General features: G+C 41.7%; 1 protein-coding gene across 1 annotated transcript in view; it reads left to right on the forward strand.

Moving 5' to 3' along the window:
* The first annotated feature begins 1,193 nt into the window (after nt 1-1,193).
* Nucleotides 1,194-24,666, forward strand: part of mtmr8 (myotubularin related protein 8) — a 43,628-nt gene continuing 20,155 nt past the window's right edge. Inside the window, exons 1-7 of the mRNA XM_072270820.1 lie at nt 1,194-1,363; nt 9,144-9,266; nt 10,854-11,016; nt 14,767-14,924; nt 23,235-23,363; nt 23,456-23,590; nt 24,118-24,250. Coding sequence (XP_072126921.1) covers nt 1,340-1,363; nt 9,144-9,266; nt 10,854-11,016; nt 14,767-14,924; nt 23,235-23,363; nt 23,456-23,590; nt 24,118-24,250 — 865 coding nt within the window. The 5' untranslated portion in view covers nt 1,194-1,339. The remainder of the gene's footprint in view (nt 1,364-9,143; nt 9,267-10,853; nt 11,017-14,766; nt 14,925-23,234; nt 23,364-23,455; nt 23,591-24,117; nt 24,251-24,666) is intronic.

The following is a 24,666-nucleotide window of genomic DNA, read 5'->3' on the forward strand; positions in this document are numbered from 1 at the left end:
GAGATACAGGTCTGGAGAAGGGGGAATCTAATAGGAAAGGACACAAAGCCATGGAAGAAAAAAGAGTGGGAGGAATACCAGAGGAGGCAATGGCCAGGAAAGGAGATAAGGTGAGAGAGGGAAATGGGGATGGGGAATGGAGAAGGGGGAGAAGACCATGACCAGAAGTTTGAGAAATCGCTGTTCATGCCATCAGGTTGGAGGCTACCCAGATGGAATATCAGTTGTTGCTCCTCCAACTTGAATGTGGCTTCATTACAACAGGAGAGAAATGAAGCACCTTCAATTACTCCAAAAGACTGAGGTTTGGTAAAATACTGAAAGGCTTTTATTCGCTGTACAATACGACCTCCACAGTGAGTGTCTGCCCCTGGACTGAGGGGGAGGGGCAAGGCGAACACCTTTATACAGGACTCTGTGGGAGGAGCCACAGGGGCAGTCAGAGTCAGCAGAGGTGTGTGTCCAGACAGGTAACCGAGTTACAACATATATACATGGTTTACCACAAGAAAGTCATGGATGGACTTGTCAGAATGGGAATGGGAAGTGGAATTAAAATGGGTGGCCACTGAAAGATCCCGCTTTTTCTGACTTACAGAGCATAAGTGCTCTGCAAAGCAGTCTCCTAATCTGTGTTGGGTCTCCCTGATACAGGAGGCCACACCGGGAACACTGGATGCAATAGATGACCTCCAATAGACTCACAGGTGAAGTGTCGCCTCACCTGGAAGAACTGTTTGGGGCCCTGAGTGGTAGTGAGGGACACACTGCTAGCAAGGATGTACCAGGAGGGAGGGATGAATGGATCAGGGAGTCGCGTAGGAAATGACCCCTATGCAACGCGGAAAAGTGTGGGGGGGGGGAGAGAAAGATGTGCTTAATGTTGGGATACAATTGTAAAACTCTACATTTCTCGTGTCATTTGGTCAATATGTTCAATGTATTAAAACATGGCAACATTGCCCCCCTCCACCCTCTCAATGTTTCAGAGATTTCTCTTGCACACTCGGCTCAGTAGCAGAAGGACGCCCCCACCTACAAACATGCCAAACTCGGGAACTTTCCCAACAATAACGGTAAGGAACAGCTCCTTCCGAGCTCTCAACCCCTGCCCCGTCCTCCCTCAAGTCTCGCGGGATCACAGTCCACCGGGGGCGGGGCGGGGCGGGGCGGAGAAAGCGGCAGCGATCACGTGGTGCTGCCGGAAATGGCGGGCCTTTACGGTGATGATGGGTACAGGGACCGAGTTTGAGAAAATGAAAACACGCAGTACGTCGCTCTTCCGGTCGGACGCCTGATTGCGGCTCCCACCAGCCGAGGGGACAGTACGCTGCTGACCATGGAGCACATCATAACACCAAAGGTAAGGCTGGCGGCAACGAAATCAAAGCCGCCCATTTCCTCGATCCCTCCCCCTCTGCCCCCCTCTCCCTGATCCCGTCCTATCCCCAATCCCCTCTCCGAGTCCCATCTCATTCCTGATCTCCAGGATCTCACGTCCTATTCCCTCCCCCGTCCTATTCATTCTCCCACCCCATTCCCGCTACCGATCTCACGTCCTATTCTCCATCCCCGTAGCAATCCGGCTGATCCCGTCCTATTCCTCCCCTTCCTTCTCTCCGATCTCCCGTCCCATTCCTTCTACCGATCTCCTGTCCCGTTCCCTGTACAGATCTCCCGCCCCGTTCCGATCTTCCGTCCCGTTCCCCGTACCGTTCTCCCGCCCCGTTCCCCGTACCGATCTTTCGTCCCGTTCCCTTACCGATCTCCCGCCCCGTACCCCGTACCGTTCTCCCGCCCCGTTCCCCGTACCGATCTCCCGCCCCGTTCCCCGTACCGATCTCCCGCCCCGTTCCCCGTACCGATCTCCCGCCCCGTTCCCCGTACCGTTCTCCCGCCCCGTTCCCCGTACCGTTCTCCCGCCCCGTTCCCCGTACCGTTCTCCCGCCCCGTTCCCCGTACCGATCTCCCGCCCCGTTCCCCGTGCCCCGATCTCCCGCCCCGTTCCCCGTGCCCCGATCTCCCGCCCCGTTCCCCGTGCCCCGATCTCCCGCCCCGTTCCCCGTGCTCCGATCTCCCGCCCCGTTCCCCGTGCTCCGATCTCCCGCCCCGTTCCCCGTGCCCCGTTTTCCCGCCCCGTTCCCCGTGCCCCGTTTTCCCGCCCCGTTCCCCGTGCCCCGTTCTCCCGCCCCGTTCCCCGTGCTCCGATCTCCCGCCCCGTTCCCCGTGCCCCGTTTTCCCGCCCCGTTCCCCGTGCCCCGTTCTCCCGCCCCGTGCCCCGTTCCCTCTACCGATCTACCACCCCATACTCACTCCCCGATCTTCCGCCCATTCCTCTCTCTGATCCCTCCCCATTTCATCTTTTGAGTCCGGTCCAAGAAGAGCTGGGTGAGCTGCCTCAACACCTATCGCGTAGTGGCACTCACATCGACTACAATGAAGTGCTTTGAGAGGTTGGTCATGGTTAGTATCAACTCCTGCTTAAGCAAGAACCTGGACTCGCTGCAATTTGCCCAAGGCCTCAGTGGGTCTCCAGCGAATGCAATCTCACTTGCTGTCCACTGGTATCACCTGGTCAATAGCAATACTGTACCTGCTGTTTATTGATTACAGCTCAACGTTCAGCACCATCATACCCTCAGTTCTAATCAACAGACACCAAATCCTGGGCCTCTGCAACTATTTCCTCACCAGGAGATCGCAGGCAATGCCAATGTGAAATAAGATCTCCTGGCTGAAAATCAACACTGGCACACCACAGTGGATGGTTGTTTTGCCCACTGCTGCACTCCTTCTACCCTTACGATTGTGTGGCTAGGCATAGTTCTAACTGCATCTATGCATCTGCCAACAACATGTTTTGTTGGATGGGGTCCAAAGGGGGAGGGTGATCAGCCAGAACTTAGTACATATTGGCCCCAATGATATAGGTAGGAAAAAGGAGGTGGTCCTGAAGAGAGAATTTAGAGATTTAGGTAGAAAGCTGAAGAGGACCTGGAGGGTAGTAATCTCTGGATTGCTGCTTGTGCCAAGTGCCAGTTAGAGTAAGAATAGGATGATTTAGTACATAAATGCATGGTTGAGGAACTGGTGCAGGGGGCATGGTTTCAGATTTCTGAATCATTGGGGTCTCTCTGGGGAAGGTATAATCTGTACAAAAGGGATGGGGTACACCTACACGAGAGAGAGTGCAGTTGCTGGAAATCCAGGCAACACGTACAGAATGCTGGAGGAACTCTGCAGGCCAGGCAGCATCTATGGAAAAGAGTAAACAGTCGATGTTTTGGGCCAAGATCCTTCATCAGGATGGAACACCTGAACTCGAGGGGAACCAATATCCTTGCGGGCAGGTTTGCTAGACTGGTTGGGGAGGGTTTAAAATGATTTAGTGGGGGAATGGGAACCCGAGTGATGGGGCTGACGATGGGGCAGTTGGTATACAACTGGAGGCAGTGTGCAGTGAGACTCAGGAAGGATAGGCAGATTATAGGGCAAAATTGCAGTCAGTGGCATGAATTACGGTGTAACATGGGGACAAGATCGAAAAAAGTGACAATACAAGACTTAAGATAGGTGATCTTGTCGTGCAGTTTAGAGATTGGTAGGTATAATGTGGACATTATTGAATCGTGGCTGAAAGAATATCATAGTTGGGATCTTAGCATCTAAGGATACACAGTGTATCAAAAGTATAGGCAGAGGGGATGAGATGGCTCTGTTGGTAAAAAGTGAAATCAAATCCTTAGAAAGAAGTGACATGAGATCGGAAGGTGTGGAATCCTTTTGGGTAAACAGTCCCTAATGGGAGTTATAGACAGGCATCTGATCAGTGGGTGAGATGTGGGCTACAAATTCCAATGGGAGATAGAAGGACAATGTTACAATAGTCGTGGTGGATTTCAATATTCAGATGGATTGGAAAAATCAGGTTGGTGCTGGATTCCAAAAGAGAGAATTTGTAGAATGACTACAAGATGTCTTTTTAGATCAGCTTGTGGTGGTTGAGCCCACTAGGGGAAAGGCAATTCTGGAATGGGTGTTGGGTAATAAAGTGGATTTGATTAGGAATGTAAGGAACCCTTAGGAGGCAGTGATCAAAATATGACAGACCCCACCCTGCAATTTGAGAGGGAGAAGCTAAAGTCAGATGTATCAGTATTGCAGTGGAGTATAGGGTATAGTGGTCAGGTGGCTGTGTGACCTTGGCTTCACAAGGAGAGAGATCAAGTCAACCAGCAGGGTTGCAGCTGAGGCAGCAGAGAAAGGATCAGCATGGGTGTGGACCAAGTACATCCAGAGGGGCAGATAGCCTGACAGCGTATACATATCTTGCAAAACCTTCAGTAGTTGCATAGGCACCTGAAGAACAGACTATCTGTTGGATGGAAGTGACCAACAACTCTGATAGAGGCAGATGCCAAGTTTTTAAGCTCACCAGTGGGAGATGGTGCTTTAGCACTGCTGGCCCACCACCTCGAGGGAGTCTTGATCATAAGCGGGCTGAAACTCCTGAAGACAGGTGGCAGATCAACTGATGATCCCACTGGTGATAGCACAGGACAGTTAACATCTTAGTCCATGTGTTTTTTTTTTAACTTTCAACTAGAGGCATGAAAGAGGAGCTGGTCAAAGTTGAGTGGAAGTGAACATCAGCAGGGGTGATGGCAGAACAGCAATGGCCAGAGTTTCTGTGAGAAATTCAGAAGGTGCAAGAAATATTCTCAAGGCAAGGGGATGCAACTGTGGTTGACAAGGGAAGTCAAAGACACCACAAGTGCAAGAGAGGGTATATAATAGAACAAAAATTAGTGGGAAGGCAGAGGATTGGGAAACTTTAAGAAATTAATGGAAGGGACCTAAAAAACCAAAATGAGAGAAAAGATGAAATATGAAGGTAAGCTAACCGATAATAGCAAAGAGGTTACCAAAAAAAGCCTTTTCAGATATATGAAGAGTAGATACCAGACCACTGAAAAATGATGCTGGAGAGGTAGTAATGAGAGACAAAGAAATGGCGGATGAATTAATTAAGTATTTTGTATCTGTCTTCACGTGGAATACATTAGCAGTATGCCAGAAGTTTGAGAGTGTTGTGGGGCAGAAGTGAGTGCAATTGTTATTACTGGGGAGGAGGTGCTTGGGAAACTGAAAGGTCAGATGACAGATAACTCACCTGGACCAAATGGACTGCAGCCCAGGGTTCTGAAGTCATTGTGGAGCATTGGTAATGATTTTTCAACCATTCTAGCATGGGTTTGGAGGACTGGAAAATTGCAAATGTCACTCCACTTGGTAATCAACGGATAGCGCTGAAGGGGATGCTTGATGTTGAAAGAACAAGTAGTAAGCATTTGGAAAGTTATGGGGTAAGATTTTCTCGAGCCCGATAGGAAACGTATAAAATCCTGAAGGGATTGGACGGGCTAGATGCAAGAAGATTGTTCCCAGTGTTGGGGAAGTCCAGAAGGAGGGGTCACAGTTTGAGGATAAAGGGGAAGCCTTTTAGGACCGAGATTAGGAAAAACTTCTTCACACAGAGAGTGGTGAATCTGTGGAATTCTCTGCCACAGGAAACAGTTGAGGCCAGTTCATTGGTTATATTTAAGAGGGAGTTAGATATGGCCCTTGTGACTAAAGGGATCAGGGGGTATGGAGAGAAGGCAGGTACAGTGTTCTGAGTTGGATGGTCAGCCATGATCATACTGAATGGCGGTGCAGGCTCGAAGGGCCGAATGGCCTACTCCTGCACCTATTTTCTATGTTTCTATGTAAAAAGAAGTAGCACTGCAGGAGAAGAGTCAGTTTTCTCTCCTTTTCTTGAATAGTGGGGATAGATTAGCTTTTTTTATGAACTACGGGATTTTGAAAGATGTCAACCACTGTTTCTATTGCTCTCACCTTTAAACCTGAAGATGCAGCTTTTCTCTTCCTGCGGATTTATTACTTCTCAGTCTCATTAATTTTTCTTATTTAATCCTAGACTAATGCTACTTTCTTTGAACTCTTCATTCATCCTTTGTACCTCACCACTATTTCCAGAAAGATTTTTATATCTTCTGTGATGGTGGATACAGAACTTTGTTTAAATTCTCTTCATTTCCTTATCTCTGGTATAATTTATCTTTTATCAATCTGTAAAGAACCACATTAACTTCAGCTAATCTTTTTCCTTTTCACAGTTCTGCAACAACTCTTACTGTATTTTTCAATGTTTCTCAGAGTCAGCTTCCTGTATTTAGTTCTCCCTTGTAAAGGTCTTTCTATGCTGAATCTGAGATTCTCTTTTTTTTGGCAAACTTTTAAGGGCTATTTTTTTTCCTGTAATCTTTTATTTCTCTTGACAGCCATAACTGAGCCACTTTTCCTGTTTTGATCTTAGCTTACTCTGATACTGCAAATTGCTGACTCTTTAAGGGACTAGTGACTGCAAACTGCACATCAGAAGAGGTGTTTTTCAGAAAGACCGTCATCAGTGAATTATTTAACTCATACCCCAGAAATGTGGAACATGAGAAGAAGATTGTGACTCTGCACAAAGTGCATTTAGTTATTTTAGAGCTAGGAACTAAAGTCCTGAAGTCATAGTTTACTTCTGAAAGCTCAAATTTCTGCTGGCAGCGGAGGAAACATGCTAACTTATATCATTAGCTGTGTGACTAGATTCAGGCAAATGATAGCTGCTGTGAATTGACTTGGGGTGATTTTCCATTGGTCACTAATTGCCCTGGAAATGATCACTGGTGAGATCTAACATGGGCTAATATGAGGTGGTATAAATTTAAGGTGTTTGGTGGAAAGCATAGAGGGGATGTTAGGTAGATTTTCTACTCAGAGCGTGGTAGGTGCATGCAATATTTTGCTAGTGGTTGTGGTAGAGGCAGATGCATTAGGGACATTTAAGAGACTTTTAGATAGACACATGGATGAAGGAAAAATGGCTCGGGCTGAAGGACCTGTTCTGTTCTATGTTCTAGATAGCTTTTAGTGGGTGAGATAAAAATGATGCAAGTGGCTTGATTTGAAGACACTTGATTTTAAAATGTTTCCTTTTAAAACATTTTTATAATATCTGTCTGTATAGCCTCTGATTAGGCTGCACTGAAAAGGCTGAGTTGGATAAACTATGCTGTAAGAAGAACAAGGAGGCAGTATTTAAATGGTTGGAGTCAGAACTGAAAGATTACAGCTGCAGGAACGATTGAAGGGGTAGGGGACTTGTTTTTTTATCAAGTAATAAAGGAACTAGAAGTGAACTGTGGTAGATTTTTAGAATTCAGGATCCATTGGTCAGGGTGGCAGAAGCAAGGATTGTACTGGGCCAGAAATTTTTGGTTTAGTCCACTTGTGTAAACATGGCACCCGAGACCTTCCCAATTCGTAACTAGCTGACCCATAAGCAGACGGCTGTTTTTACTGGCCCTTAACATACAGGACCTCAGAATCAGTGGGGCTTCCAGTAATCTCTGCTTCAAAGATTCTCTGAATGTTTTGACAGCTGGCAAAACCTGACTGTTAACTTGATCAGCTCTGTTGCCTGGAAAAATTGACGTTTTTTAAAAATCTATCAATCTCCCTTTTTCAGTAAGTTTCAAAAAATATTAAAGTTTTAAGTAAATAAAAAATACAAGGGATTTATTAAACTTTAGATTCACAGTATCTTACTTTTGGAACTGGAAATACATTGCTTTGTTTGGTAATTTAATATGCTAATAATGAAAAAAAAATGCAAATATCACTTTCTTTTTGGTTGTTAATGCTTGCAAGAGTCCCTTAAACAATAAAGTTAGAATCTCTAACATAGTTATCTTTTTTTTAAACCCCAATACATTTTACTTTATTGAAATAACCTTTGTTGCTACGCAACAATTTGTAACTTAAGTATAATACATTTACCGTGGTTAAGTACATACCATACACTTTCACTTTCATATATGTTGTTATAAATACACCAACAAGGGCACCATGGTAGCATAACAGTTAATGTGAGCTATTACAGTTTGGGACATTGGAGTTCATTTCCACTGTCACCTGAAAGGAGTCTGTGTTCTCCTTGTGGAACATTTTGGGTGTTCTCCGGTCTGGGTGCTCTGGTTTGCTCCCACGGTCCAAGGACGTACTGGTTGGTACGTAAATTGTTTCATGATTAGGCGAGGGTTAAATCGGAGGTTGCTGGGTGGCGTGGCTGGAAGGGTTTATTCCATGCTGCATCTCTCACAATCAACCAATAAATAAATAAATAAATAGTGTCCTACAAATGCATCTTCTTATTTCTCAGTGGTTGTTGATTAAGAACAATTGTTCAATGCAGTGAAGTTTGTTTTAAAGTGAGAGGCTATCCATACCTGTTGCACTTATTCAAATGTTTTAGAATTTAAAATGATTGTCTGCTTGTGCTTAGTTTCTTATTGATTCTATCAAATTTCTTTGTTCTACTGTGAATGCCTGCAAGGAAATGAATCTCAGGGTAGTATATGGTAAAAATTATAAATTTACTTTGAACTCTGAACCTTGAAAACGAGTGTATCCTGAAAGTTCTTATGTAGGTAGTGTGATTTTTAAAAGTGTCAATGAACTTAAAGCATTTTTCTAATCTGTTGTTATTGTGGCATGGTATCATTGGGAGTGGGATATTAACTTGTTTCGTATTCTGATGAATTAGGAGCATACCTAATCATTGGATGAAGAGCGATTAAAAGGAAGACAATTGCGTACATTATTTAGTTGAAAATAATTTGTTCTGATTACATGTTTGTGAAATGTTTCCTGTGACACATTTATAATATGTGACATGTTTAAAAATGTTTGTGCCTATCTACCACTATTAACACCACAATGCCTCCAGTAGTAAGTAATGTATTGCAGCATGAGAAATTTGCATCAGTTGTTTTGGATATAAATGTGAACATAGGAATTTTGAAAGCAGTGTCATGTTAAGGCCCAGTATGGCTGTTTCATTCTACGTAAGTAACATTGTGTTTTTTTCCCAGCCCGGTGGCTTTTATTTGCCCTGAGTTAATCACCGTTTGTATCTGCTGTGTCTTCATCTGGTTTTCTAATGTCCCAGTGAAAGGCAAATAATTCATCTACTGTGAATATAAATATTGAGGAACTTTAATCTTCACTTGCCTTTGTATTTCCTGCAGGTGGAATATGTGAAGTTGCTTGACCGGTTTACTTCCAAGAAACCAACACTGGGAACACTTTACTTGACTGCAACACATTTGATATTTGTAGAGTCTTCGTCAGAGGTCCGAAAAGAGACATGGGTGTGTAATTGCATATTATTGTACACTGCGAGAGTAAAAGATGCTTATTTTGATGTTTGGGTTTTATATACCTGTTGTAACGTGGATGAAATCACCGGAGGGATGGAGTCACTGGTAGATAAAAGCAGCTTCTTTATTCGACACAACAAGGTACAGCAGGCATCATACGGATGGAGACTCTTTCGATAGAAAGGTCTGCTAGCCCAATGTGGGCTCGATATTTATATGCTAAACACAAAGGGCAATCGCTATTTACAAAGTTATAGACAATGCTTCCTTTTGAAGCTACATACAAAATATCACACCTTCTGACCTCATCCTTTCCTCCCGACGCCAACATGTCTGGGTTGGTACTCACAGCCTTTAGGAGTGCAAGTCAAATCCACAATACATTTATTTGGTATTTTACGTGCTAACATAGAGGACAATTAATATAAAGTATAGATAAGGCTGTCTTCGAAACTACCTGTAAACTTCCCACTTCCATCCGTAGCATCTGGCTAGTATTCCGATATTCACAGCTTTTAGGAAATGCATTGTTGTGAACTTAGTCCACAGTACTTTGTCAAACAGAAGACTGGTGGCCAGAGTCACTTAAGTGTAAATGAATCGTCTACCCAAAAACTCACTCTAACAATACCTTTGACTTCAATGAATTGCTATATTTGAAGCAGTGTAAAACTGGCCTCTGATAGAAACAAAATTAGTGAAAAATTTTAAGCAAGTGATTAGAAAATGACAAGGTTAATACCTAAGATTTTAGTTTCTGTTTATGCCTAATTTTTCCTGGTTTTCTAGAATCTGCTGTAAGTTTGTGTGCCTGCTCGGTATCCTTAACCCAGTGAGTGATTTAAAGTGGAAGTTAGTTACTAGTGGGTATCAGCAATATGAATTGTCTTTTGTTTCTCATTTTCACAATCTATTTGGATTCCTAGTGGGTAACATTGGTATTTTGTTTCAGTTTTCATTTGATTAGTCATAGTCATAGTCATACTTTATTGATCCTGGGGGAAATTGGTTTTCGTTACAGTTGCACCATAAATAATTAAATAGTAATAAAACCATAAATAATTAAATAGTAATATGTAAATTATGCCAGGAAATAAGTCCAGGACCAGCCTATTGGCTCAGGGTGTCTGACCCTCCAAGGGAGCAGTTGTAAAGTTTGATGGCCACAGGCAAGAATGACTTCCTATGACGCTCTGTGTTGCATCTTGGTGGAATGAGTCCCTGGCTGAACGTACTCCTGTGCCCAACCAGTACATTATGTAATGGATGGGAGACATTGTCCAAGATGGCATGCAACTTGGACAGCATCCTCTTTTCAGACACCACCGCCAGAGAGTCCAGTTCTATCCCCACAACATCACTGGCCTTACGAATGAGTTTGTTGATTCTGTTGGTGTCTGCTACCCTCAGCCTGCTGCCCCAGCACACAACAGCAAACATGATCGCACTGGCCACCACAGACCACTACTTTATTTACAAGAGGTTTGAGAACACTGCAATTGAAACTTGTTGCCAAGTGAAAAAATACAGAGTTCATGGCCAGAAATTGAAACTAATTTATTTTATTTCTTCTTATAGATCTTGCACCATCATATTTCAACAATAGAGAAGCTTCCCCTTACTTCTGCAGGGTGTCCATTGTTAATCCATTGCAAGAACTTCAGAGTTGCACACTTTGTTATTTGCCGGGAGCGTGATTGCCATGATGTTTACAGTTCACTTCTCAGACTGTCACAACCAGGTACAATACACCCTTTGTAAACCGCCATGTGTATTTCTTAAGTTTATTGGCATTTTCTCTTGCCTTAATTCTGTTCAATAGTTGATGCATTGTTAAGGTATCTGATCACATATTTTCAAAGTTTGCATATTATTTGTTACTTCAAAGTGATTGTTGTGAATGCCGAGCTGCTTTATGCCCAGCATAATTACAAACAGGAAATCTATGATGATGAAGCAAAATTTTCCTACTAGTTAAGTTGATTAGAAGTCATTAGGGCTCTTTGATAAAACCTAAATTTAAATGGGGCAAAAGTGTTTTTGCTGGCTTTGATGATCCAGAGTGAGGTTCCTAATTGACTCGACTCCACTGTTCGTATTGTTTTTAATTCTACAATACAATGACAATTTCCCCCAGATCAAATGAATTTGCTAAAAACAGACCATTATGTTGTTGCTTTAGAGGTTGACAGACATTGTTGTCACACCATATTGTGTCAGTGTTGGATGATAAACAGGAAATATTAGAGAAAATCACAAATTAATAAATAACTTGCATTTATTTGTCCCTCAAGCATCATAATATTTCTGGCTGCTTCATAGATACATAGTCAGGGCAAAGTTATCGGTGAATCAAAGAAAAAGATATTAAGCGTGATTAAAATCTTGGCTACAAGGAATTTCGGAGCTTGAAACAAACAAAAACATTCTAAATGCTCAACAAGTAGACATCGGAGGATGTTTCTCCTGGCTGAGAGTCTAGAATGACGGTCACAATCTGAAAGTAAGGACTGCACCATTTAAGATCAAAATGAGGAGAAAAGTAGCGAATCTTCGAAATTCTCTGCCCCCAAAGACTGATGGCTCAGTCATGACTACATTCAACATCAAAATTGATTGATTTTTGCTATTAGGACAATTATCAGTATGGAGATGGGTTAGGAAAATCGTGTTGAGCTTGAGGTCAACACGATTTTCCTAACCCACCTCCATACTGATAATTGTTCAGTGAGTTTCTATTGATGCAGTTTCTTCTGACCAAAGTTAACAATGACATAGCTGCCAGTTTTGCAGTGAAAAGAATCAGGATGTGAAAGAGTTTGGAGTTCAAGGGACATAGTTTTTTTTTGGAGGTTGACAGTATAGGATGTGAAAAGTTATGGTAAAAGGATAGATGATGAACATTAAGGGATTTCAGTTTTAGAAAGGGAACTTAGAATTCAAGGTCTTGAGGACCTGGGAACAGAAGTATATAAGAAAGGAGAAGACTACATGTGATTGGAACAAAGTAGCAAAGTTCTGGATAAGTTAACGTTTATGATGATAGGAGGCTCGCCATAGAAGCATTAAAATGGACCTTGTAATTGCCAAGAATATGCACAAGTATTTCAACAATATTGGCAAGAACAGGGATAAATTACTGAACTGGAATGATGGATATTTTTTAGATTGTAGAGGATGTGGGATGAGAATGTCAAGAAATCTGTTGGGATTTTGATGCTAGAATGTTGGTTCTGGAAAAAAATGGACAAGAATCTGTTTTAATTATAAAGTGAAGCAACAGGTACTTGTAAACGAGTGTGTTCTTCTAGGGGCTGAATCACACACTCATTCTTTGCACGGATTTTCAAGTCTGTTTTTAGTGAATATCCAGTTGTACTTTAATGTGTCAAAAACTGAGGCAACAATTGTACTTTTATGTAGCAATTCTATGTTTGGAAATTATATACAGTGCAAGAAAAATAAGAGAACTCTATAAAGAATTGCTTTGATTCTCTCCTAATTTGCAGTGCCTTCTCACAAACTATCTTTGTTAGCTCATTTCATTATGGAGAACTTATGTCAGCATTTTAGTTACTTTTTTAATATTTTAGAGGTTTGAAACTGCAATATTTCCAAAGGGTGCTTACCTAAAAGGATAGCATTGTGTAGTACAGTAACATTTCGTTTGATGCAATAGAAACGATTTTGAGAAAAAACATTTGGTTAAACACACTGCAGGCCAATTCTAGATTATGAACGGGTTCCATTTTTATAGACATCCATAAATTGGTTTTGTCTGTAAGTCAGAAAATACACAAGAACACTCGATTAGTTAACCATTTCTCCACAGTATTTTAATGAATGATGTTGATTAGGGAAAATTAACATTTATTTGTTTAATACCTTCTCATGCCTTCTTTCAGTGGTACAAAATCAGTGTCCCACAAAATGGCTGGTTTCACTGGGCTTGAAGTATCAGTGGCTATTGAATTGTTTAATAAAGTATCATTGTGGAAGTACCAGTAGAAGCGATTGCTTCTCATTTGCCTTGGGGAAGTTGCAAGTAAGCAGGTATTTTTTCATGATTGGTCTTTTTGAATTTAAGAATATTTATGGGAGTTCTGATGAAGAGTCTCAGCTTGAAATGTCGACTGTATATTCCCCTCCGTAGATGCTGCCCGACCAGTATCTCCAGCATTTTGTATGTGTTGCTCAAAATTTCCAGCATCTGCAGAATCTCTTGTGTTTAATGTCATCGCTGGAATATCTTGAATGCAATATTATGGAATTACATATTTCAGGGAATCTGAGACATTGATTTCAAGGTGCTTAGTTTATGAGTCTTGTTAAACTCAGGGGTTCTGGTGCATGTGAACTGTAATCTGTATTTTCGTGGTAGTATTGAGAAGACTACTTTGATCTATTTTTTTTGGTAGTAAAGTTTGACTGCAGATTCAACTATGCTTAGAAGATTTGCCTTAAGAATTACTTTCATGGTATTGATGTCTTGGACACATCTAGATGGCATTTTATTCATCTCACAAATGAGTTAGGCAAAAAAGTGTTGCTACAAGGGACAGATCTATCTGCTAAATTGTGTGTAAAACTTAATTGTCCTGAACTTGGTCTGGATTCAAATGAGTATGTGTTCCTACACAATATACAGAATACTGTTAACCAGAGACTGTCTCCTTCTTTTCTGTTAGCTGCATGGATTTAGCAAGACTTCAGTGCATCTCTGCACACTTAGGCACTGCCCCATTTGGCCTGGATCTTACAATCTGCCCTAGGATGCTGTTTATTTTGTTTGTGGGATGTGTTCACTTAGAGGAACAGCATAATTTAAAAACCTCGTGGATAGTTAGGGATATCTCGCTTATAAACCTATCATGAATTTGATAATGTTCCATTCAGTAACAAACTCATTTAACAAACTCATTCGTAAGGCCAGTGATGTCGTGGGGATGGAACTGGACTTTCTCACTGTGGTGTCTGAAAAGAGGATGCTGTCTAAGTTGCATGCCATCTTGGTCGATGTCTCCCATCCACTACATAATGTACTGGGTGGGCACAGGAGTACATTCAGCCAGAGACTCATTCCTCCGAGATGTAGCACAGAGCGTCATAGGAAGTCATTCCTGCCTGTGGCCACCAAACTTTATAACTCCTCCCTTGGAGGGTCAGACACCCTGAGCCGATAGGCTGGTCCTGGACTTATTTCATAATTTACTGGCATAATTTACATATTACTATTTAACTATTTATGGTTCTATTACTATCTATTATTTATGGTACAACTGTAACGAAAACCAATTTCCCCTGGGATCAATAAAGTATGACTATGACTATAGTAACATATTGGCAGATCAGGACAAATATGAAACAGAATTCAGTATTTATTATTATGGTTTATATATAGATTTTTTATTGCTGATTGTTAAGGGTGTTCCTTTTATACATGAGCAGTTTTATATTTATTAACTTTGCAACATATTTGATTACATTTCAGTGGAGTATGAGGAACTCTATGCTTTCTCATACAACCCTAAACAGAAGGAAATGGAGAGAGACATTGGCTGGAAAATGATAGATTTAAGGGAAGAATTTCAGCGAATGGGAGTACCTAATGGACACTGGGAGCAGACTGATGTCAATGAAAATTACCAGGTGAGCAGTTCTTTTGTACTTTTTTATAAGCCAGGTATGCCCATTTTTTGGTGGGATCACAGTTCCCAGGTAGTTATCACAACAACTAATGGTCTTAGTTTAATTGAATATAGTTTGTGAATATGAACCAGCAGATCCTTGAATTTGTGCTTAGATAAGGGTCTCTGTTAATTTAGCTGATTTTGGCCATAGCAAAGGTTTGGTTGTTATGTATGAATCTTTAAAGGAGGAAAAGGGTAAACAGTGGTTACAGTTTCACTCTCTATTTCTTGTTTATTCATGCTGGAAAGTGTGCATATGGGAATCTGAAATTCTCTCTCCAGTCACTTTTTAACACTGTCCAGATTGATATCTGAAAAAACTCCATTTCATTCAAGGTTCCAAAGTCAGTCTACCTAAACCCATAACAGAACAAGAATTTGCATCTCTGGAGGGACAATTGGATCATACAGATCCAAATTTCACTTGAAATATTTTTCCAGCACAGGTACAAAATAAACCCAATTCTAAATGTTACAGTATTTTCATCTCATACTTTTTATGTTGTTTTTGCCAATGTTCTGTATTCCCAGAACCTTGAATTTGAACCTGCCTTCCTTATTTATAAGGGCTGAATCAATATCCTATTTAGTTTCTTTTTTTGGTGGATTTCCAGCATCACCAGCAAAGATCACTGCTGGAATTTCACTTTCCTGCAGGCAGCAACAAGTTCATTTTAAGAAAACTTACACTGAGTTTGACTACCTTGTTTAAATTTACCTTGTTATTTCTGCTAATATTGACATTGAATAGGTTTCAAAAGGATAGGAATTAATTTAAATTGTCTTATAAAGTGATGGAATCTGATCTGGAGTGGGAAAAATACAGAATTAATTGCTTAGATTTTTAACAGTTTTTGCATGGAAACACTGAGGTGAATGGTTGGTTTCTATGACTAATGGCTGGATTATGTTAAAATAGACCTATCGTAAAATCTGTTTGTTATGCTTGTCAGTATACTTTGCTGGTTCACTTTCCTGAACCAGCCAAACTACTCGTTGACTGTGGTGAAAAATGTCTTTGAATTTTCCAGTAGGTGACATCCCCGATGTGAGAATAAAACTTTCAGAGTTCATTAGGTTGATGTATTTAGTCTTAAATACGATTATTCATGATTTCATCAAAATCTGGCCTGCTTCTAAAGTCTGAACTTCAGTTTAGTTTTCCAGGGAATATCTAGACTAAAGTTCAAAACATATCTGCAGCTTGTTAAATTTTAAGGCTTTGTAAAACATTTCTTCTATTTCTAGCATTAGTGACCAATCTTTAAGTATTGCTTCATTCCTTTTGAAAAGATTTTGTAAATATGAAAAATTGCATTGCAGTGTAATCCAAAGATGAACAGAAAAATAGCTATTACTGTAGTTGGAATAATTAATTGATGTAATTATTCATGTCTGTGTAATTTTTTAGATGTCGGGAAAATAAATGTTCAAAACTTTGCCTAACAGTTCTAGTCATAGAGTGAGAACCTGGAAGCAATTCCTCTGGCCCAACGCATCTGTGCCGACCATCAGGCACTCGTTTTTACACAACATATGCTGTTGTATAAATCCCATTTAGTAAAAGATACATTTTTAGTTGATGAAAAAGATGTTAGAAATAAAATTAATGAACTGCTTTGTTAACTCAATATTATTAAAATTGATCCAGCAGCATTTTTCATGGATTTATTAAATCATTAGACCTTCCAGTGTTGTGAAGTGCATTGTTAAATATGAAACTCAAATGTCCATATTAGATGAAAGGCAATCATGCTTCTGACTTCATTGGAGTTCACTCCTACAATATTACATCAGTATGGCAGTGACAATGAAAACAGAAGGGAGCAAAGATTGTCACGTGGACAGAAATGGTTGCTGGATGTTCTGGATTTACACATTTCAAAAGTGATAGGGAGAGAGTGGCATTACTTATCAGAGATAGCATCACAGCTGCAGAAAAGATGTCTTCTGAATCAGTGTGGATGGAAGTCAAAAACAGGAAGGGAGCAATCACTTGAGAGTAATCTATGTAACCCCCTCCCCCCGAATAACAACAGAATAAGAAAGTGAGGGGGATTGGAAGGAGGACAAGGTAAAGTGTGATAGGTGAAGCCACATGAGTGGGGGAGGGGGGAATGGAGTAAGAAGCTGGGAGATGATAGGTGGAAAAGGCAAAAGACTGGAAAAGAATGAATCTGACAGGAGAAGAGAGTGGGACAATGGGAGAAAGGGAAGGAGGAGGGGAACCAGGTGATAGGCTGGTGAGGAGAAGAGGTAAGAGGCCAGAGTGGGGAATGGGGGAAGGGGGAGAAATTATCAGAAGTTGGAGAAATCAATGTTCATGCCATCGGGTTGGAGGCTATCAAGATGGAATATGAGATGTTGCTTCTCCAACCTGAGAGTGGCCTCATCATGGCAGAAGAGGATGTCATGCACCGACATGTTGGAATGGAAATGGAGATAGAAATTAAAATGGTTGGCCACTGGGAAATCCTGCTTTTTGTAGATGAACTGGAGGTGCTCGATAAAGTGGTCTCCTAACCTACGTAGTTCGTCTCTATCTACGTGGACCTGCTAACTTTTTGTGATTCATACATAAGAACCTAGATACAAATGAACTTAACACATTTACAGTCTGACCCTCCTCCATATCATTAATCTAAATAGTACACAGTTGAAGGCCAGCAGCTGATTGCTGGTTTCTCCACTAGTTACACACTTCCGAACTAAAAACTGTACTTAATAAAAATCTGCTTTCTTGTAATAAAATTTCAACTCTTGTTAATTTACTACTTTCTATATAATAATATTTGTATACCAGCCTTTTATGTGACATCTTATCAAATGCCTTTTGGAAATCTTAATACACCCAGTCGCCACTGTTTAGTACACTCTGTGCTTAATCAAGTAGCCACTGAATGTGTGTTTGTGGTTTTCTGCTGCTGTAGCCTATGTACTTCAAGATTTGATGAGCTGTGCATTGTATTCAGAGATGCTTTTCTTCACACCACTGTTGTAACACATGGTTATTTGAGTTACTGTCACTTTCTCCTGTCAGCTTGAAATACTCTGGCCATACTATAACCTCTGTCATCAACGAGATTTTTGTCCACAGAACTGCCACTCACTGCAGGTTTTTTTTGTTTTTCACACCATTCCCAGTAAACTCTAGAGACTGTTGTGCATGAAAATCCCAGGAGATCAGTCGTTTCTAAAGTACTTAAACCTTCCCATCTGGCACCATCATTCCATGGTCAAAGTCACTTAGATCACATTTCTTCCCCATTCTGTTGTTTGGTCTGGACAACAACTGAACCGTGACCATATCTGCATGTCACATGATCGGCTAATTAGCTATTTAGCTATTTGCATTAATGGACAGCTGTACCTACTAAAGTGGCCACTGAGTGTACCCAACAACAATGGTTCCCACCTACCGATTCTGCTTGTTAAATCCTCAGAGATTTAAATTATCAAACATAATTTACCTTTCATGAAACTGTGTTGATACAGTTTGTCCTAATTAAGCTTTCTTTAATGATGAGTTATTTCTCCTTTAATTATTGACCCTGGTATCTTGCCAACAATAAATATCAAGCTAACTGGCGATAATTTTCAGCCACTTGTCTCTCTCATGTTAAAGTAGTTCAATAACCTAGTCAAAATAGTGAGGTCATCAGCAGATTTGGAAATGGCATAGCTAATAAAGTTGGTACCTCACAGAGCCAGTGATCTGGGTTTAGTTTTGACCCTTGCTGCTATCTGTCTGCCTGGAGTGCACATTTTCCCTGTGAACTACATGGGTTTCCTTCTGGTATTCCATTTTTCTCCCACGCCTCAGTGCATGCGAGTTGGTGGAATAATTTGTCATTGTAAATTGCTGCCGATGTGTAAATGAGTGGTAGAAAACGGGGGTTTAAGTGAGATGATTAAAATGGAATTAGTGCAGAATTAGTTTAAGTAGGTGCTTGATTGTCATGTTGACTCATTGTGTCAATGGATCTGTTTCTTTCCTCTTTAACTTCAGGTTTCTATTCACTTTTAATATTGTACACCTCAAAAACTGACTTCAGTCCAGAAACATATGTGATTTCTAAATGATGCTATATCCAAAATTAACACACTTAAGTACTAATTCAAGTTTACCCAAGACTATTTCAGTAAGTTCTTTTTAATTCTAGTTTGAAATTTAAATTAGAACATAGAAAACCTACAGCACAATACAGCACTTCAGCCCTTAAAGCTGTGCCGAACATGTGCTGACCTGAGAAATTACCTAGGGTTACCCAGAGCCCTCTATTTTTCTGAGCTCCATATACCTGTCCAGGAGTCTCTTAAAAGACTCTATCGTATCCGCCTCCACCTCCGCCGCCAGCAGCCCATTCCACACACTCACCACTCTCTGCGTAAAAAACTTACCACTGACGTCTCCTCTGTACCTACTTCCAAGCACCTTATAACTATGCTCTCTTGTGCTAGCCATTTTAGCCCTGGGCAAAAGCCTCTGATTATCCACACGATCAATGCTTCTCATTATCTTGAACACCTCTATCAGGTCACCCCTCATCCTCCGTCTCTCCAAGGAGAAAAGGCCGAGTTCACTCGACCTATTCTCATAAGGAACGCTCCCCAATCCAGGCAACATCCTTGTAAATCTCCTCTACACTCTTTCTATGGTTTCCGCATCCTTCTTATAGTGAGGAGATCAGAACTGAGCACAGTACTCCAAGTGGGGTCTGGCCAAGGTCCTATATAGCTGCAACATTTCCTCTCGGCTCCTAAACTCAATCCCACGATTGATGAAGGCCAACGCACTATATGCTTTCTTAACCAGAGTCAATGTGCACAGCTGCTTTGAGTGTCCTATGGACTCGGACCCTCTGATCCATATACACTACATCTGCCGCTCTACCTTCATCAATGTGTTTAGTCACATCAAAAAATTCAATCAGGCTCGTAAGGCATGACATGCCTTCCACAAAGCCATGCTGACTATTCCTAATCATATTATGCCTCTCCAAATGTTCATAAATCCTGCTTCTCAGGATCTTCTCCATCAACTTACCAACCACTGAAGTAAGACTCACTGGTCTATAATTTCCTGGGCTATCCCTACTCCCTTTCTTGAATAATGGAACAACATCCGCAAGCCTCCAATCCTCCGGAACCTCTCCCGTCCCCATTGATGATGCAAAGATCATCACCAGAGACAAGGCAATCTCCTCCCTCGCCTCCCACAGTAGCCTGGGATACATCTCGTCTGGTCCCAGTGACTTATCCAACTTGATGCTTTCCAAAAGCTCCTGCACATCCTGTTTCTTAATATCTACATGTTCAAGCTTTTCAGTCCGCTGCAGATCATCCCTACAATTGCTGAGATCCTTTTCCGTAGTAAGTACTGAAGCAAGGTACTCACTAAGTACCTCTGACATCTCCTCCGGTTCCATACACACTTTCCCACTGTCACACTTGATTGGTCCTATTTTCTTAGGTCTTAGCCTCTTGCTCTTAACGTACTTGTAGAATGCCGTGGGGTTTTCCTTAATCCTATCCGCCAAGGCCTTCTCATGGCCCGTTCTGGCTCTCCTAATTTCTTGAGCTCCTTGCTGCTAGCCTTATAATCTTCTAGCTCTCTATCATTACCTAGCTTTTTGAACCTTTCGTAAGCTCTTCTTCCTGACTAGATTTACAACAGCTTTTGTACACCACGGTTCCTGTACCGTACTATTCTTTTCCTGTCTCATTGGAATGCGCCTATGCAGAACCCCATGCAAGTATCCCCTGAACATTTGCCACATTTCTGCAGTACATTTCCCTGAGAACATCTATTTATGCTTCCAGGTTCCTGCCTGATAGCCTCGTAGTTCCCCTTACCTCCCATTAAATGTTTTCCTAACTCGTCTGTTCCTATCCCTCGCCAATGCTATGGTAAAGGAAGTAGAGTTGTGATCACTATCTCCAAAATGCTCTCCCACTGAGAAATCTGACATCTGACCAGGTTCATTTCTGAATACCAGGTCAAGTACAGCCTCTCCTCTTGTAGGCTTATCTACATATTTTGTCAAGAAGCCTTCTTGAACACACCTAACAAACTCTACCCCATCCAAACCCCTTGCTCTAGGGACATGCCAATCGATATTTGGGAAAGTAAAATCTCTCACCATGACAACCCTGTTATTATTGCACCTTCCAGAATCTGTATCCCTATCTGCTCCTCGATGTCATTGTTACTATTGGGTGGTCTATAAAAAACACCCAGTAGAGTTATTGACCCCTTCCCATTCCTAACTTCCACCCACAGAGACTCCATAGACAATCCCTCCATGTCTTCCTCCTTTTCTGCAGCCGTCTCACTATCCCTGATCAACAGTGCCACGCTCCCACCTCTTTTGCCTCCATCCCTGTCCTTTCTGAAACATCTAAAGCCTGGCAGTCGAAGTGATCCATGCTCTAAACTCATCTGCTTTGTTCATGATACTTATTGCATTAAAATAGACACATCTCAAACCATCGGTCTGAGCGCGTCCCTTCTCGATCACCTGCCTATCCTCCCTCTTGCACTGTCTTCAAGCTTTCTCTATTTGTGAGACAATCGCCTGTTCTTCTGTCTCTTCAGTTCGGTTCCCACCCCCCAGCAATTCTAGTTTAAATTCTCCCCAATAGTCTTAGTAAACCTCCCCGCCGGGATATTGGTCCCCCTCGGATTCAAGTGCAACCCGTCCTTTTTGTACAGGTCACTTCTGCCCCAAAAGAGGTCCCAATGATCCTGAAATCTGAATCCTTGACCCCTGCTCCAATCTCTCAGCCATGCATTTATCCTCCAGCTCACTCTATTTCCGTATTCACTGTTGCGAGGCACAGGCAGTAATCCGGAGATGACTACCTTTGTGGTCCTGCTTCTCAACTTCCTTCCTGAATCCCTGTAGTCTGCTCTCAGGACCTCCTCCCTTTTCCTGCCTATATCGTTGGTACCAATATGTACCACGACCTCTGGCTGTTCACCTTCCCACTTCAGGATATCTTGGACATGATCAGAAACATCTCTGACCCTGGCACCTGGGAGGCAAACTACCATCCGTGCTTCTTTCCTGTGTCCACAGGATCACCTGTCTGACCCCCTAACTATAGAGTCCCCTGTCACTGCTGCCATCCCCTTCCTTTCCCTACCCTTCTCAGCCACAAGGCCAGACTCTGTGCCAGAGGCGCAGCCACTGTTGCTTCCCCAGGTAGTCCCCCTCCCCCCCCCAACAGTACTCAAGCAGGAGTACTTATTGTCAAGGGGTACAGCCTCAGGGGGGCTCTCTAGCCTCTGACTCCTGCCCTTCCCTCTCCTGACTGTTACCCACTTATCTGTCTCCCCAAGGCCCCGGTGTGACTACTTGCCTATAGTTCCTCTCTATCACCTCCTCACTCTCCCTGACCAGATGAAGGACATCGAGCTTTATCTCCAGTTCCCTAACACCGTCCCTCAGGAGCTGCAACTCGACGGATCTGGTGCAGAAGTGGCGATCTGGGAGGCTGGGAGTCTCTGGAGTCTCCTGGACCCCCCACATCTGACACCGAGCACAGAAGACCGGCCTCACACACATACTTCCTGTCTGTATTCTACTCAGGCAACCTACCTTGCCTCGATCCGTTAACACTGAAGCCCCGTTGAGCCAAAGCCTTCCTACTCTGTATCCCTGTCCTCTGTCGTCTGCTCCTCTGACCCCCGCTCTATAAGGTGTCTCCTTTTAAACTCTTCTCGTTGTTTTCACTGGCTGACATCCACGCGCTTGGGCAGTCATGCCCCAATCAAACCGCTGAAGAAATAACCGTCTCCCTTTAAACTCTTCTTGCTGTTCTCACTGGCTGACGTCCACGCGTTTGCGCAGTCGTGCCCCGATCAAACCGCTGAAGAAATAACCGTCTCCCTTTAAACTCTTCTCACTGTTCTCACTGGCTGACGTTCATGCACTTGCGCAGTCGTGCCCCGATCAAACTGCTGAAGAAAAGAAATTGTCCAAAAGATTGCAGATGCTGGAATCTGAATCAACAATCCTAAGTCCTGATGCAGTGTTTTGACTCAAATCATCAATAATTCCTTTCCCCACAGATGCTGTTCTTTCAGCAGATTGTTGCTTTAAATTGTCTAAGTGAAGTGTTGTTCAGTTTTCTTTAGTTTCATGTTTTGATAGTAAAGCACTCATTTTGTTGAATTGCTGATCAGTTTTATTAAACTAATTGGGTATAGCTCTATTTGTATTTGTCATATTTTATTATGGAATTTTGTTTTGATTTCTTCTAGACCTGTAATACTTATTCATCTATTCTCTATGTACCAAGAGAAGTCACCAAGCCAACAATAGTAGGCAGCTCAAAGTTCAGAAGTAGAGGACGATTTCCTGTTCTTTCTTACTTTTACAAGAAAAACAATGTAGGTATTTTTACCGATGAGTGTCCTTTGCTGACTTTTCTTCTTAATTCCGACCCTCTCCCTTGATAATTAAGTGTTTTATTTTTAAACAGGCTGCCATTTGCAGGTGTAGTCAGCCATTGTCAGGATTCAGTGCCAGGTGTGTGGAAGACGAACAAATGCTACAAGCCATCAGCAGGTCCAATCCTGGAAGTTCTTTTGTATATGTGGTAGATACTAGACCAAAGGTAATTTAGTTTCCCAAATGCTGAATCAAGATTACTTACAAGAGTCAGCGGGTTGAAATGCATTCTGATTTTCTGATTTTTACAATTATTTCTGAATTAAAGATCATCTAAAATATCATTTCAGAGAGTGAGGGCAGGATGAAATAGATTTCATTGTTATCATAAAAGAACATATTAATTGTATCATTTAACTGTGATGTATAGATTTATGCATCAGTTGTTTTTATTGATGAGTGGCCTGACCTATGCATCTCAGGACTGCTCATTACACCACATGAATGCTGAGTCAGTGAGAAAACTCCTTTTAAGTGATATAGAGGCAAATAAAACAAGTTTCTAGAAAATAGTTGACATGTAGAGCAGCATCTGTGGGAAATGAGTTAATGCTCCACCAGGGCTCCCAGTTAGTCACCAGTCTGAAGCATTTAACTATTTATACAATCTGCCCATTTTACTGAGTACTTCTGAGATTTTATCCATATATGAAAATTATTAAGCTGTATGTTCTTAATATTATTTTTTGATAGCTGAATGCCATGGCAAATAGAGCTGCTGGGAAGGGGTATGAAAATGAAGATAATTACTCCAATATTAGGTTCCAGTTTGTTGGTATTGAGAACATACATGTGATGAGGAACAGTTTGCAAAAACTTTTAGAAGGTAATATACCTTTACTAGTTCTGCCTGTGTTTATTAAAAACTAGTAACATTTGAAACTTGGTTTAAAAATTATTAAGAAAAATTAAAAATAAAATTATTGTTGGTTGATAGGCGTTGGTGTTTTAACTGCTGACATGCTATTGATGAAAGTTCTTGCCTCAGCATTTTCTGGTTTAGCTTAACTTTTGTGAACCCTGCCCATACCTTGGGCCTTTTTGTCTGATTTTGCAATTTACTGGATGATAACTCCAGGTTGTCTGGATGATGGCAAATTTTGTCACGTTCATTTGAAAAGAACTTTAATGTGGCTATGTAATTAATTTTGCTCTCTGTCTATTAGAGCAAAGTGAAAAATGATCTGATAGATCATTTTTCACAGTGTAGGTGAAATGAGCCTTTAAGGGAACAGCTTCTCC

The sequence above is a fragment of the Mobula birostris genome, chromosome 10, assembly GCF_030028105.1.
Source record: "Mobula birostris isolate sMobBir1 chromosome 10, sMobBir1.hap1, whole genome shotgun sequence".
NCBI classification, from domain to species: domain Eukaryota; kingdom Metazoa; phylum Chordata; class Chondrichthyes; order Myliobatiformes; family Myliobatidae; genus Mobula; species Mobula birostris.